Raw genomic sequence first — 17414 nt, 5'->3', positions numbered from 1 at the left:
GAATTTACACAAAGCAAGTGAAAAAATAGCCTCAACAAAGAAATAGAAAGTCTCAGCACATAAATAGAACATATAAAGAATAACCAAATGGAAATTTTTGAACTGAAAAGTACAGTAATTGAAATAAAAAGCTCAGCAGATTGACTTAACAGAATGAAGATGAAAGAATCAGTGAACTGGAATATAGAACAATATAATTACACAATCTGAACAAGAGAAAAAAATAGACTGGGAGAAAATAAAAAAACCCAGAGATTTAGAAACCTGTGAGACTATAACAAAAGATGTAACATTTGTGTCATTGGAGTTTTGGAAGGAGAGGAGAATGAGGGCAGAGCTGGAAAAGTACTAAAAAAAATAAATAAATAATGGCTGCAGACTTCCTAAATTTGACAAGACATTGACCTCAGATTCAAGAAGCTTAAGGGGACCTATTTGGCTCAGTCAATTAAGCCTGTGACTTTGACTCAGGTCATGATCCTAGGTTGTGATCATGGGTTCAGGCCCCATGTCACTCTTTCTGCTGTCAGCACAGAGCCTGTTTTGGATCCTGTCTCTCTCTCTCTCTCTCTCTCTCTCTCTCTCTCTCTCTCTCTCTGTCCCTCCCCTGCTTGCTCTCTCTCTCTCTCTCAAAAATAGATAAACATTAAAAAAAGTAAACTTATTTAAAAAAAAGCTGAGTGAACCCCAAGCAGGCTAAGCCCCCTAAAATCCATGTCAAGATAAATCATAATTAAACTTCTGAAACTTAAAGAGCAACTGGAAAAAAAAATCTTAAATGCAACTGGGGAGAAAAATGACATCTTATGGTGGAAAAATAATTCAAATAACAGTGCATCAAATCTTAAATGCACCTGGAGAAAAAAATGACATCTTATAGTGGAAAAACAACTCAAATAACAGTGCATTTCTCATCAGAAACCACTGAGGCCTGAAGGAAGTGATAAAATATGTTTTCAGGTGCCAAAAAGAAAGAACTATCAATACAGAATTCTATTTCCAGTGAAAATATCCTTCAGGAATGAAAGGGGAAGTCAAAGACCTTCTCAGATGAAGGAAAAGAATAGCAGACCTAATCTGAGAGATGGCTGAAGGAAGTGTAAATAAAAACATGGTAAAAGGAGGGACCTTGGTACTATCAGGAAGGAGGGAAGACAGAATATAGTAAATAAAAATAAGGGTAATTCAGTAGGTTTCCTTTTTCTGGAGTTTTCTAAACTATGATGGTTGAAGCAAAAATTATAGTGCTAAGGTGATTTTAAATGTGTGTAGAGGAAATATTTACGACAATATAAATGGAAGTAGGATAAAAGGATGGTGTATTAGGGTTTTCCAGAGAAATAGAACAGAGAGATTGATGGACTTTAAGAAATTGGTTTATACAATTGTGAGGACTGGAAAGTCAAAATCTTCAGGGGAGGCTGGCAGGCTGGAAATTCTGGCAAGAGTTAACATGATAGTTCTGAGTCCAAAGGCAGTCAGTCTGGAGGCAGAGTTCCTTCCTTTTCCTGGAACCTCTGTCTTTTTTCTTAAGGTCTTCAGCTGATTGAGGTCCACTTACATTATATTGAGTAATCTGCTTTACTGAAAGGCTACTGTTTAAATGCTAATCACATCTAAAAACTACCTTCAAAACCACATCCAGAATGGTGTATTTGTTTGTCTAGGCACTATAGCCTAGCCAAGTTGACACATATAATGAACCATCATAGATGGTAAAGAGAGGTAAAGCTTATGTATTTCATTCAGATTGGTAAAATGACTGGTAAGTTATATACATGATATAGTATCTAGAGTAGCCACTAAAACTGTACAAAAAGATACATTCAGATGAACCAAAAAAAGAATTCTAAAAAATATTCCAAATGACCTATAAGAGAGCAGGAAAAATTAAACAGGGAAGTGAAAAACAGAACAAACAAAACAAAGAATTAAATGGCAGATTTCAGTACTAATATATAACAATTACATTAAATATAAATCTGTTTTAAGTATACCAGTTAAAAGAGATTGACAGACTGCATTAGGAAACATGACCCAAATATGTGCTCCCTGCAAGAAACTTATTTCAAATTTAATAATATCAGCTGCCTAAAAGTAAAAGGATAGAAAAAGATTTGTCATGCAAACATTAAGGAAAGCAGGAGTGGCTCCATTAATATCAGATAAAGTAGAATTCAGAGCAAAGAAAACTAGCAAAGTCAGAGAAGGACATTATGTAATCATAGAAGGGTCAAACCACTCAGAAGAAAAAACAATCCTAAATTTGTATGTACAAAGTGGTGGAGTTAAAAGGAGAAATAGGTAAATCCACAATTATAATTGAGACCTGAAACATCCCCCTCTCAGGAACTGATAGAACCATTTAGAAAATCTGCAAAGATACAGAAGATCATTAGAACACAATCTAACCAATAGGATCTTATTTACATATATAGAAACTCTATCAACAACAGCAGAATATACATGTTTTTTCAGTCCATGGAATAGTTACCAAAATAGATCATATCCAAGGCTGTAAAACAAACCTCAATCCATATAAAAGAATTAAAATCATACAGAGTGTGTTCTCTAACCACAATGAACTCAAACTAGAAATCAGTAACAAAATCTCCAAGTAACTGGAAACTAAACACACTTCTAAATAATCTATGGATCAAAGAGGAATTCTGAAGGGAAATTTAAAAAATAGTTTGAACTAAATGAAAATGAAAGTACAATATAAAAATCATGGGGACCCTATACCTATTAGGGAAGTTTAATTTATAGTTTAAGAACTCCCCAAAAAGAAATCTCTAGGCCCTGATGATTTCACTGGAGAATTCTATCAGAAGTTTAAATAGGAATATGAATTCCACACAGTCTTTCAGAAAATAGGTAAGAACATTTCTCAGGTTCATTTTGTGAAAATAGCATTAGCTTAATACCAAAATCAGACAAAGGTTATATAAGAAATAAAAACTATGGACCAATATCTCTCATAAATATAGATATGAAAATCCTTGACTAGACACACCTAGCTATCAGATTTGAGGCAGCTCATAATAATAAAAACAGTAAAACCTATTGAGATGTAAATAAGAGATAAATCAAGACAGACCTAAGTATGGGGTTCACAAAGGCATGTATACTTGCTGTTTGTGCTGGTCCTGTTCCTGGTGTCCTTCACTTACCTTTCTCCTGTTTTGTATCTCAAAGGAGGGTGATTTGAGTAGGTAGTGTTTTCCAAGTTCCCAGATCAGCTAGCTTCTGCCTGGGTTGAGTCAGTGGGGGGCGTTGGCAGGAGTTTGGAAAGTAAGACAAGGGAAAGGCTAGGGTACTTTTCTTCCTCCCTGTCTGCCGGAGGTGGTGTCTCTTTTGTAGCACCAGCTTCTCCCAGACTGCCTGCCTTGGCTTTGTTTTCCACTGGTGGTTTTCCTTGGACTTGGGCTCTGGTTACATCACTACTTTCTTTCTCCCTCTGTTCCTTGGTATGAGAGTGGCTTTCTGCTATGTCTCACTGTCCCTGATTATGTTTAGTATAGTTAAAATCTGTTTATATCCAATATCCAATATCGTTAGTATATTTAGTAGCATTATATCCTCCGTTTGGTTTTTGTGTACAGTGAAATAATTGAGCTAGGTACTATTTTGATAGTATCTATGTCTTTATGTGCCTTTGTTACAGCTCATTTTTTTCTTTCTTTCCTTCCCCCCACCCCCCATAAACTATTTGATTTTTTCTTCCAGAATAGGGAAGCTTAAAGCAGAAATAGAACAACCTTAAAAGGCTCTTTTCCTAAATCTGATCCTTCATGTCAATCTCAACAATACCACCTACCAAACACATGAATCGGACATTCAGCAAATGTTTATTTCAAACATTTGTTCAGTGTCTACTGTGTGATAAAATGTCAAAATGGTGAGCTGAGGGTAAAAGGTTGGATATGATATGGTTGCTTTCAAGTTGCTTTTAGGGTTTCTGAACAGGGCTCATAGTTACGGAAAGAGTTCTTATTACCAGCACCTTTAGTTAATAGGGTTTATGGAGTACTGTGAACTCCCATATAATATAAATTTCTTTAAATATGCAATCCCTTGAGATGTAAACATAAAATTATATTGTGAATTTAGAGAAAGGGAGTTTTGGTATATTCGAAAGAATCCCAAGTTCAGGAAACATTAATTTTATATATATAACTAATTTTATATATAAAACTATATATATAACTAATATATATAGTTATATATATATAACTAATATAACTATATTATATATATTATAGTTATATATATATATATATACATATATATATATATAGGGCCCCCCAAATCTGAGTTTTTTGTAATTTTTTTTAAAGTTTATTTATTTTGAGGTGGGGGCGGGGAGAGAGAGAGAGAGGGAACGAGTGAGCATGAGCAGGAGAGAGGCAGAGAGAGAGAGGGAGAAAGAATCCCAAGCAGGTCCTGAGAGCTGTCAGCGCAGAGTCCAGCACAGGTGGGGCTCTCTCTGTCATACTGTGAGATCATGACCTGAGCCGAAACCAAGAGCCGGACACTTTACTGACTAAGCCACCCAGGTGCCCCATGTAATGTTTTATTAAAACACTTGATTTTAGAATATTTGAGAGGATACATTTAACAGCTTAGGACATTGTTAAAATAAAATTATCATATAGTTGTTTCTCATTAGTCCCGCCTTTTCCTTTAATTGCTATGTAACTTAATTCTAATCAATAATTAGGCTTACCTTTATAATTCATGTCACACCTCAGCTTGGTGTCAAACATCCTAGGGCTTTAGCTTCTTTTTTTTTTTTTTTAATTTTTTTTTTAACGTTTATTTATTTTTGAGACAGAGAGAGACAGAGCATGAACGGGGGAGGGGCAGAGAGAGAGGGAGACACAGAATCGGAAACAGGCTCCAGGCTCTGAGCCATCAGCCCAGAGCCCAACGCGGGGCTCGAACTCATGGACCGCGAGATCGTGACCTGAGCTGAAGTCGGATGCTTAACCAACTGAGCCACCCAGGCGCCCCAGCTTTAGCTTCATTTTACTTTAACATGCTGGTAGACCCTTTCACCCCCTACCTCCACCCCGTTCTATTCTTTCTAGACCTCTCTGGCCTATGTTGCTACCTCTTCAAATACTGTACTGGAGATAACCTCCAGAGAAAAACCCTTTAGTCTTGTTGCTGAAGGATTTTTTAAAAAAATTATTTAATTCTGTCCTATTTACCAATACTATTATAACTCTTGATTGGAAGATCTTAATAAAGAAAGGTCTCCTGTCTGCAGTCTTTTATTTTGAAAATTTGAGTCTATCGAAAATTAGGGAAAATTGTATAATAAACATCCTATATCTTTTGTCTATACTCACCATTTGCTAAAAACTTTTCTGCATTTGTTTTTATCTTTCCTTCTGTATACAAATGTATTTGTTTTTTGGGCCACCATTTGAAAGTTTTATGTATCATGACATTTCATCCCTAAATACTTGTCACAGGATTTTTTTTACACTTTTTTTTTCTTGTACATTTCTGCTGTACTAGAATATGTAAGTTCTCATGATGAACAATGCCAGAAGATATACTTTTTGTAGAGTCTCATTCTTCCAAATAAAGTTTTCCCCTAACTTTATATTACATTGACTTTTTTGTTTTGTTTTTTTAATAGCATTTTCTAATCACCTTCTGCTACCACCCACAACCACTATTCTCACTACTCCATTCTGATTTTTTTCATTTTTTTCACTTTTAAACATTATGGTAAAATGTATATAGCATAAAACTTGCCGTTTTAATAATTTTAAAGTATACTGTTCAGCGGCATTAATGCATAGTGTCGTACAACCATCACTATTAACTTTCTAAAACTTGCATCACTCTAAGCAAGAAACTGTAACCATTAAGCAAGAGCTTGCTGTTTCCCCATTTCACTGGCCCTTGGTAGTCTCTAATCTACTTTCTGTCTTTATGATTTTGTCTATTCTAGGTAGTTCACATTAGTGGATCCATACAATATTTGTCCCTTTCTTTGTCTGGCTTATTTCACCTTGCATAATGTCTTTAAATTCATCCATGTTTTAGCATGTATCAGAACATCATCCTTTATGGCTAAATAATATTCCATTGCATGTATATACCACATTTTGTCAATCTCTTCATCTATTGATGGACACTTGGATTGTTTCCACCTTTTGGCTGTTGTGAATATTGGTGTACAAGTATCTCTGAGTCTCTTTTCAATTTGGGGGGTATATACATACCTAGGAGTGGAATTCCTGGGTCATGTGGTAATTTTATATTTAGCTTTTTGAGGAATTGCTAAACTACTTTCTATAGTAGCTGACCATTTTATATTTCTACCAGCAGTGTATGAGGATTCCAGTTTCTCCATATGCTCACCCATGCTTATTTTGTTTCTTTAAAAAAATGTTTTTTATTGAATTATTAACATACAGTGTTATGTTAGTTTCAGGTGTACAATATAAATTGTTTTGTTTCTTAAATTACACATATGAGTGAAGTCATACAGTATTTGTCTTTTTCTGTCTGACTTATTTCAATTAGCATTATATGCTCTGGCTCCATCCATGTCATTGCAGATGGCAATATTTCATTCTTTTTTATGGCCGAGTAATTTTCCCTTATGTATTTATGTACCTCTTCTTCTTCATCCATTCATCTACCACTGGACATTTGAGTTGCTTTCATGTCTTGGCTGTTGTAAATAATGCTTCAGTAAACATAGATGGGCATATATCTTTTCAAATTAGTGTTTTTTGTTTTCTTTGGGTAAATACCCAGTAATAGAATTACTGGATTATATGGTAATTCTATTTTTAATGTTTTGAGGAACCTCCATACTGTTTTCCACAGTGACTGTGCCAATTTGCGTTCCCACCAACAGTATACGAGGGTTCCTTTTTTCCCACATCCTCGCCAACACTTGTCATTTCTTATTTTGATTTTAGTTATTCTGACAGGTGTAAGGTGATATCTCATAGTTTTGATTTGGATTTCCCTGATGATGAGTGATGTTGAGCATCTTTTCACATATCTGTTGGCCATCTGTTATGTCTTCTTTGGAAAACTGTCTACAAAGGTCCTCTGCCCATTTTTAGTTGTATTATTTGTTTTTTTGGTGTTGAGTTGTGTAAGTTCTTTATGTATTTTGTATATTCACCCCTTATCAGTTATATCATTTGCAGATCACTTCTCCCATGCAGTAGGTTGCCTTTTTGTTTTGTTGGTTGATTCCCTCACTGTGCAGGAGCTTTTTATCTTGATATAGTCCCCAAATACTTGCTTTTGTTTCCCTTGCCAGAGAAGACATATCTAGAAAAAAATTTTTTTTTAACATTTTGTTTTTCTTTTTTAATTTTTTTTTTCAACGTTTATTTATTTTTGGGACAGAGAGAGACAGAGCATGAACGGGCGAGGGGCAGAGAGAGAGGGAGACACAGAATCGGAAACAGGCTCCAGGCTCTGAGCCATCAGCCCAGAGCCCGACGCGGGGCTCGAACTCACTGACCGTGAGATCGTGACCTGGTTGAAGTCGGACGCTTAACCGACTGCGCCACCCAGGCGCCCCAACATTTTGTTTTTTGAGAGACAGAGACAGAGTGCGAGCAGGGTAGAGGCAGAGAGAGAGGGAGACACAGAATCCAAAGCAGGCTCCAGGCTCTGAGCTGTCAGCAGCCCGATGCGGGGCTCAAACCCACGGATGTGAGATTATGACTTCAGCCAAAGTCAGATGCTCAACCGAATGAGCCAACCAGGCACCCGTAGAAAACTGTTTCTATAGCCAATGTCAAAGAAATTACTTCTTATGTTTTCTTGTAGGAATTTTATGATTTTAGGTCTCACATTTAGGTCTTTAATCCATGTTGAATTTATTTTTGTGTCTGATCTAAGAAAGTGGTCCAGTTTCATTCTTTTGCTTGAAGCTGTCCGGTTTTCCCAGCACCATTTGTTGAAGAAACTTTTTTCCTATTATGTATTCTTGTCTCCTTTGTCATGGATTAATTGACCATATAAGCACAGGTTTATTTCTGGAGTGTCTATTCTGTTCCACTGAGCCATATGTTTATTTTTGTGCCAGTATCATATTGTTTTTCCCTTTCTTTGATTATAGCCATCCTGAAGTGATATCTCATTGTGATGTTGGGTATCTTTTCTTGTGTTTATTATCCATTTGCATATCTTATTTGGGGAGATGTCTATTCAAGTCCTTTGCTCATTTAAAAAATTGGGTTGTTATCCTTTTGTTGTTTAAGGGCTCTTTATATGTTTTTGAAATTAAACCCTTGTTGGATACATGATTTGCAAATATTGTCTTCCATCCTGCCTGTTATTTTCACTTTCTGGATAATAGCCTTTGATACCCAAAAGTTTTAAATTTTGATGAAGTCCAATGTATCTTTTTTATTTTGCTTTTGCTTTTTCTGATCTCTTAGTGACAGAACCATCAGCAAATTTATCAATTGTGGTTAGATGATTGTTTCCCTGGTCACATATTAGGGCTTGAGTTGCTTTTTAGTTCGAAATCAGCAAAAAATAACAATATTAGTTGCCACTTACTGAGTACCTCATATGTACAGGCGCCTTTGGGAAACTTGAAAAAATAATCCTAAGGAAAAGTCCTAATTTCATTCTTTCTAGGTAGATTCTATTGAAACCCCTTAATCTCCCAAAGACATATAAACTTCCCTGTCATTCTGGAAGAAATTTAACTTGGAACTATTGTTATTATCTCTACTGCACTAATCAGTTTCCTGGCATCTAGGCTCCCCCACTCATACACACATTTCAGCCTCTGGAGAATCCAGGTTTTGTGTTTCTGCATTTCATTGAATTTTTTTTTTTTTTTCAACGTTTGTTGATTTTTGGGACAGAGAGAGACAGAGCATGAATGGGGGAGGGTCAGAGAGAGAGGGAGACACAGAATCGGAAACAGGCTCCAGGCTCTGAGCCATCAGCCCAGAGCCCGACGCGGGGCTCGAACTCACGGACCGCGAGATCGTGACCTGGCTGAAGTCGGACGCTTAACCGACTGCGCCACCCAGGCGCCCCTGCATTTCATTGAATTTCTTACTTACTTACCTAGTTTGTTTTACCTGACCTGCCTAGTCCATAGTCATCTTTACAAACTGCTTACAAAGGGAATACAGTTTTGAACCAGACTTCAAATGTGTTTTATTGCACTAGAAGGTGAGAGTTGCCCTCACATTTATAACTCTGAAATTCCTTTAGGAAGGTCTGTATATGGTGCTATTGATTTACACAATTAGGTTTTTCCTATTTGTGGTATGAGAGCTTTCTCTCTAGTATATTTTCTCTCTGATGACTCAGTAATGTTTCATTATCCCCCCTCTCAAACTAGGAAAATACAAATATTAAGTGTTCTATCAATGTTTAATACAGTTTATTCTGATTTTTTCCCCTGTAGCGGATCTAAAGAGAACAATTGCTGTCCTCTTAGATGACATTTTACAACGCTTGGTAAAGCTGGAGAACAAAGTGGACTATATTGTTGTGAACGGCTCGGCAACCAACACTACCAATGGCACAAGTGGAAACCTGGTGCCGGTAACCACAAATAAAAGGATCAATGCATCGGGCAGCATTAGATAGCAGTTGAAGATCACCTTGTGCTGCTACATCCACCGTGGATCATATCCTATGGCAGAAAGCTTTTAAGTTGCTGGCTAGGATAGAATAATACTGTACAATAAAAGCCCTGCGCATTTCTGAGGAATATGCTGGATTCACAGAGCTCTAATTCTGTATATAAATTTTAAAAGTTATTAGTTTGCTTTCAGGCAAGTCTCTTCAATGCTGTACTACTATATCCTTAAAGGGAATTTGGTAACATGGTTGATGTAGTAAGCAGGTAGGTGATCTTTGTATAAATCTTTTGTGTTTGGGATAGAGGTGAAACAAAAACACTGAAAGACATGGGTTCATTTCTATAAAATATTTATTTAAATATGTAACATGTTTTTTAGAGAATATTGTTATTGAATCATTTTGTCATTTGTTCTCAATAGGTTTAACTGTTAGACTAATACTATTAGAAAATGTGCTTACTTCCAGTACTATATTTTGTTACTCAGATTATGAGCAGAGAAAGGAAGTATAATGTTGAAAATAATGTTTTGAAATCATGACCCAAAGAATGTCTTCATTTGCACTAGCCTTCAGAATAACTGGAGGTTAATTATTGTATATTTTGAAAAATTACATTTGTAAGGTTATAATCTTGAGATGGTTAGTAGCCACTGTCCATAACCTATTCTAAACATTGAGAAAAATAATGTAAAAATAGGAATCTCTAATCTCATAAATAACATTTTCTTATATATACCTTGAAGAATAAAAGATATTTTTATGATGAGATTAAAATTAAGTAAAGTATTAATTCATGATTTTTCACATACATGAATATTAATTTAAAAGTTTAACCTTTTGAGTGTCTGTGCTATTGAAAGCACATTATTTCCGTATTTGGGTAAGTTTTGCTTTTGTTATGTTGGCAGTGGAAGGGGAGACTGAGATATTTGTGAGACTGGGATGCTTAAGGTCTTTAACCAGGTGTGTGTACTAAAGGTATTTTGTGCTGCATTAAATTGCTTGGAAAATGTTAACATTATGTAAGAGTATCTGGCTTCATGAAATTGTGGATTTGTGTAAAAGATATATTAGGTATTCATTTTATATAATGACCACTTAAAAACAAGAGCATTTAATTTAAGCTATGAAGATTGACTCTCTTTTCAGGAAAACAGCTATTGTATATAGCACAAGAGATCCTAATCTTGGATAATTCTAGTATAGAGGAACGTACAACTTTATTTAAATTCCCCTTGTAGCAAATTTAATTGCCATATGGTGCCCTGTATTTCATAGTATTTATTCTCTATAATAACTGCTTAAGTGCAGCTAGCTTTTAGATTTAGGCTATATTGAATTTAGTTTTGGATATTGTATTGTTTATTATTATAATATGTTACCACACATAGTAGCAATAATTATAATGCTTTATTAAAATAAGTATGAGAAAATATTGTTTCATGAAAGGTAGCTTTCTAAACTCTTTTCCCTATACTCTGTGAAGAAATTAATTACATACCATTGCCAGTTGAAGTTTGGAATAATTGTTCAGTCTTATTAGATGTAGACATTTTTGTTTTTGTTTTCAGGGATGAAATAAAATATATTATTTGTACTTACAAGGTGTGATAAGTTTTTTTCTTTAATGGTGGTTGTGCATTTAAAAAGTGGTAAGTGATTGAAAGGAGTCTTACATAACTGGGGGTTTTGTTTTATCAAAAGAAAACAGTGGAAAATTGCTTTGTTCATGGTAGGAGAGTTTGAGTTCAGGATTTGATGGGAGTAAGTCTGATGATTATGATCAGAGGTGGTTCCTAGGTTTGTACCCTCAAGTTGAAGTTTACTATTGAGTTTTTAAAGGTCATACTGTAGTATTTATATCTTCAATTAATCTTAATTAATCAGGACGTTAACACAAAGGGTGTCACGAAACATATTTAAACTTTCATATTTATTTCAGAGTAATTTGGGGTTATTTCAGAATATCTTTAAGCAGTATACTGGCAAAAAAGTAATTTAAACATTATTTTACATAGTTGATGATAACTTGGGTCTCATTTGTCTTCAAGAAATACTTAGGACCTTGACTGTGGAGTTAGGTAGACTATAGAGGCTCAGGTCTGCCTTTTTAGTGACACCATGTTCTTTATTTTAAATGTATAGAATCTGCCTCATCTTATTTAATTCTGTCTCAGAAGACTAAAGTGTTAACAGCGTACATAAGAACCTCTGACTTGTACATTTGGTTTAATTGCAAACACTGTTCTGTTTTTAACCACTTTCTGCTGAATAGCTATCGATGTAGTTAAATTGTTATCCTTTTTTTTTTTTAAGAGAAATGTTTACCTGAAAAGAGGACATGATATAATGAAAGAGACAATGAATGAATGAGTGAGTTAATTGAAACTAATTTTTAAATAATTGAAAGCCCAGAATGATTCTTAAGTTTTGGTTGGGGGCATGGTAGAGTCATCTTTTGAGAGAGCTCAAGAGCTAGAGAGGAGAGAAAGAAAATATGAAAATAAGAATAAATATAGAAAAACAAAATGGGAGGACAAATCTGACATTTTTCTACCTACAGACAACTGCTATTGACATTTTAGCATATAAATGTGAATCTGATCTCCCCTGCCCACACTCTGTATTGTTTCTACTTAAAATAAAATCCAGTGTTCTCGCTGTGGCCTCACAAGCCCTAATTTGTTCCTATCTGCCTCCTCACTTCATCTTTAACTACCCTTTTCCTTCTTAATTCCTCTTCAACCATATTGACTTTCTCTTCCTGGGACTTTCTCTTCCATGTTTTGCCTCAGCGACTCCAATGTGATATTCCTCTATTCCCAGATATCTTCATGCTTCCCCTCCCATCCCCTTCCACAATATTCTCAGGTGTTGGCTCAAATGTGTCTCTGACCACCTACCTAATTAACATGCCTCTAGCACTCTTTTTTCCCTTTTTACTTTTTGTCATAATTGTGATATACCTAACATTAAATTGTATATTAATGTATTGTGTTTTTTTCTGTTGCTTCTTAGAATCTAGGCTCTGTGAAGGCAAGGACTTCATTCTGTTCACTGATATAATCTGGGCACATGCGACTGTGTCTGACACATAATAGGTGCTTGATAAATATTTGTTAAAACTAGTTACTAAGCCATTCTATGCCTTTTGCTTTGTGTATCGATACCTTTATTTATATTTTTAAAGATTATACCATACATTGTATTCTTTTTGTATAATGTATGAACTTCTTTCCAAGTCAGTAAGTATATAACTTTCATGGCTATTCTACTTTGTGGCTATATCACCATTGATACATCTTTCAGTCAATTATTAGACATTTTGTTTGCAGATAAAAGATTTAGACGTAGGTATGGGACAAGTTTAAAGCTTGTCCTCTTTGCATTACTCCATGCTGTCATTATTTTGGATGGTATTGGGTAACCCAGTAAAGTGTGATTAGCAATTTGGGGGAGACAAAGTGGTGAAATATCTCCATTTGCATATAATTACAATGACAAAAGTCTAAAATGGGTGACCATCCTCAGACCTTGTTTTATGTTATAAACAAGAGGTAGAAGCATTTTGCAGGGTAGGAGAAAGACTGGGAATAAAATGTAGAATGGCTAATCCATTAATTGAGTTATAGAGTGGGTTAGTGGTCAGAGTTGTGCTTAATCAGATCAAGTCTGTCATTTTGCACCTTTTGGCTTAAAATGGATCAATAATAGTAGTCTGTGTTTAAGTAAGGGAGTTAGGCTCTAAAGATTTTTTTTATTATTATTATTTATGTATGTATGTATATATGTATGTATGTATGTATGTATGTATGTAATTTATTGTCAAATTGGTTTCCATACAACACCCAGTGCTCATCTCAACAGGTGCCCTCCTCAATGCCCATCACCCACTTTCCCCCTCCGATTTTTTTTTAATGTCTTTTTCGATTTCACCGATGTCAGTATTTTTCAAACATATTTCCAGAATGAATTTAGGACCTCCTTTGAATCCTTAGGTCAAGGATAACTTCACATTGCTTCTAATTGTTGATTAGCAGCATCATTTATTTGAATAAATCATTTTTCATTTAACTTTCTCAGGTGATTAATTCATCCACCCACCCACCCTTTCTTTAATGTTTACCAATTTTTCACTCAAAGAAACAAACTGGTTTGGAGGAGTCTTTTTAGGTGAGAGGGTGTCATGGTAGATATGGTATCAAGGCCCAAGGGAACAAAACATTTTGAGCCGCTGGTGTTTGGGAATTTCCGCATAGCATTAGGTTATCTTCAGTTTTGAGATAAATATGGGTTTTTTTATTTGCTTATTTGTTTCTCGTCTTCATGAGTTTGAAAAGGAGAGAAAAAAAATTCCCTTTTATTCTTTTTCTTTGAGCCTGAATTGGGAGTTTCATTTCAAAAGCCTCGAGTGGATGATTGAAGCAGGAAGACACAAAAAAAGGACCTCTGCTAGGTAAGGGCCACTGGCCTACCTCCTGGCAGAATCTCTACACATCCTATATTAAAACTATTCAAAACTGGAATGTGCTCCTGGGGGAAAGATTTAGAGCAGGAAGAATTTGGAGAATTTGTTTTTAATCATGCCTCTCATTCAGTGGGATCTCTGTGGTAATAACAGTTATTGAGCATCTATAAAGGGCTGTGCCCTGTGCTGTGCTCTTCATGTACAGTATCTTGTTTAATCTCCAAAACAACTTTATGAGGTTCTATTACCCCCATTCTCTAAATAAGGGACTCTGGTGCAGAAAAACTGGATGGGGGAGCTCTGGTCACAGGTCTTACAGACCATACAGTAGAGACTCAAACCCAGAAAGGTCTATCTCCAGAGTTTGTACTCTTAGCACCATGTCTTACCGCCTATTCTACTAATCTTGGCTTAAGTATAGTCCATGTTGTTCCTAGGACATAGGAATTTCTCTCCTTTGATCCAAAAGAAAGATCTTCTTCTCTCTTCACTCTTTACTCTGCTCTTAAAGGCCTGGGTCAGCAGCAAGCACGGAGTCTGCAGGGCATCACACAATATGCATTTGGTGCCCAGGCATTGATGGTAGCCCACCACCCAGGATCCTGATGCCCTGGATGGCCAGGGTATGGGGATCACAGGAAATGAACCCATTCCTGCAGAATTGGTTGGGAGCACCAAGCTATTGTATTTGGGAGTTTAAAAATGAGCCTGCTATCGTACTGTCTCTTACATCCAATCTTAGCATGAAGGGAAGGGAGGGGTTGGCTTTATGCAGATTTCTTCCAGGTTGAACAGTATCTTCTCAGTCTGCCCTCAGGGCCATTTTTAAATTTAATTTTAATTTTTTTTTTTATTATGAAATGTATTGTCAAATTGGTTTCCATACAACACCCAGTGCTCATCCTAACAGGTGTCAGGGCCATTTTTTGTACTCACCGTGGGATTCGGGGCACTATCAATTCACCTACAGCCGTTCTCTGTCACTGTAAAATCTAGTACTAACATTTTATTTGCAATGTTTAGGTTAGGGATTTTTCTGGGGCCAAAATATTTCTTATAATTTTCCACTTCCTAGAGGCTAGACAGAGTGGGATTCAACACCACTCTCTTGGTCTATTTTTCTCCTTTTAATCTCTTTAGGTTTTTCAGATGAACCATTTGATGACTTTTAAAGGAGACTGAAATTGTCTCTTAATGACTTGATTTAAGAGTTTCACATAGTATCTCTTGAGTTTTCTGAAATACTAACAGAGCCTCGGGGTGCCTGGGTGACTCAGTAAAGCATTGGACTTTGGCTTAGGTCATGATCTCATGGTTCCTGAGCACGAGCCCTGCATTGGGTAAGTTCGAGCCCTGCTTGGGATGAGCACCACTTCTTTCTCTCCCTCTGTCTCTCCCTCTCTGCTCTTTGTTCACTTGTGTCCTCTGTCTTAAAAAAAAAAAAAAATTATGTATGTATATGTGTATATATACATATATATATACATACACACACACACACATATACATGTATATATATATGTAGATATGTATATATATTCAGAGGCTTAAAAACTTCCAACCATTTCTCTTGGGGTGCCTGCATGGCTCCGTCGGTTAAGCCTCCCACTCTTGATTTTGCCTCAGGTCATGATCTCACGGTTCTTGAGTTTGAGTCCTGTCCTGTGTGGGGTTCTGCACTGACAGTGTGGAGCCTGCTTGGGACTCTCTCTCTACCCCTTCCCTGCATCCATGCTCTCTTTCTCTCTCTGTCTCTCTCAAAATAAATAAATAAACATTAAAAAAAAAACCCAAAAACCTAGCCATTTCTCCAAAGCTTGCCCACTGCACATGGTCCACACACTGGCCATGAGACTGGAATTGACATCTCTATAGAGAAGTGAGGTAAAAAGTGACATGGAAATCCTTATTTTAAGCATTGTCGATTATTACTTGCCCCATATAATAAAAGGGCAGCTCTTTGGTCTTCCCCCCTGAACTTGATGTATTTAAAAATGTAAAGAATATAAAGATTGCTTATTGCAAACTCTAAAAGTGTCTTTTAGCTGCAAATACCCTTCTCCTTTTAGCTTCCTGGCAAAGACACACTTGTAGGAGGAAGGCAGGCAGAAGCTGGGGTGGGGGGTGGTTTTGATATATTAATGTAGTTTGTTCTCTTTTTCTCCTCAGATAGTCTGCTGTCATTTTCTGCCTTGGAAAATAAGTGGCACTTGGAATTAAACTCTCCCGGGGAAAGTGGTATGACTATTGAGAATTTTTAAGTTAAAATCACTTTCTATCTCTCTGCATGGCTCAATTCTTCCTTTTATCTTCTTCCCTATCATGTATTATTGGGTTTTAATATAGTACCGAATAACCATGGTCAACAGCAGAAGAGAGGTAACTCTTTTTCTGATTAGAACAAGTGGCTTTTCTGACACAGAGCCTCATCTCAGGGGCTGAGAGACTGACCACACAAGTGGCTGCTCTGCCCTGTGTTTCTCGAATGATAAAGTTTTCCTGAGGCTAAAAAGGAAGCCAAGGCCACAACTCTAAAAGGAGGAAATTTTTCTTATTGTTGATTAGGGCTCAGTTAGCTTTACCAGGAAAATGATGACCTCGGGTCCTTCTTTTACCCTCAGGAAGATTTAAGCTATATCTTCCATACGTTTCTTTTTCAGGGAGTCTACACTTTACATATACTGGCTTCAGAGTAGGAAGAATTGGTTTCTTCACAACTCAGGCCAGATGGAAAGTATTTTCCTTTGCTCCTGCAAAACCAAAATAACTAGTATTTCTTGCTTGTGAATTTGGGCTTGCAAGTAAGGCGTGAGTGCTGGCCACATGGAAACAGTGTTCCAACTCTAGTTACAGCTGGAGCCCTTTGGCCATCTGAGAATGTTCTGTTGGAATTCCAAACAGATGAAGCCAAGCCCAGAACTGGTCACAACTAGGAAACAATCCGATTATTGTTTCCTGTTTGTCAGGTTTTGCCTGCCCTGTTTTACATCATATAGTTCAGATTTGCTCTTTTCCATTTCCTTGCCTGGAATGCCTGGTCCTTTTCTGATATGCTCTCTAGTTTTACATACTTAGGACTCCCAAGTTTCTGATTCCCAACCTTAAAGGACTGATCCCTTTTCTCTGGAATCTCCTATCACTTGTGGTCTCTATTTCATGCATTCTGTCATTCCTTCACGCTCTTGCCTCTGTCTGGAATGCTCTTCTCTCAGCACTTTGCATGAGTGGCTTCTTCTCATTCTTCAGGTCTCTGCTGAAGCACCACTTCTACAGCAGCCTTCCCTCGCTACCTGTTCCAAAGCCAGAGGCTTTTCTAGTATGTTCAGAGACGGTC

The 17414-nt window shown here is 36.5% G+C and overlaps 1 protein-coding gene and 1 long non-coding RNA gene across 3 annotated transcripts in view; both read left to right on the top strand.

The window, feature by feature from the left end:
• Positions 1-11216, top strand: part of CCDC126 (coiled-coil domain containing 126) — a 40734-nt gene extending 29518 nt beyond the window's left edge. For both annotated transcript variants that reach the window (XM_040472433.1, XM_040472432.1), the window contains one exon: positions 9431-11216. In XM_040472433.1, coding sequence (XP_040328367.1) covers positions 9431-9615 — 185 coding nt within the window. In that variant the 3' untranslated portion in view covers positions 9616-11216. The remainder of the gene's footprint in view (positions 1-9430) is intronic.
• Positions 11217-13990: 2774 nt separating this feature from the next.
• LOC121028096 (uncharacterized) lies at positions 13991-16364 on the top strand. The gene is made up of 2 exons (XR_005789066.1): positions 13991-14068; positions 16250-16364. It is a non-coding gene; the product is annotated as an uncharacterized LOC121028096 (long non-coding RNA).
• Positions 16365-17414: the final 1050 nt, after the last annotated feature.

Source organism: Herpailurus yagouaroundi, unplaced genomic scaffold, assembly GCF_014898765.1.
Source record: "Herpailurus yagouaroundi ecotype Mexico unplaced genomic scaffold, PumYag 100, whole genome shotgun sequence".
Taxonomy (NCBI): domain Eukaryota; kingdom Metazoa; phylum Chordata; class Mammalia; order Carnivora; family Felidae; genus Herpailurus; species Herpailurus yagouaroundi.
Note: the sequence above shows the minus strand (reverse complement) of the source record. Positions and strands in the feature narration are given on the sequence as shown.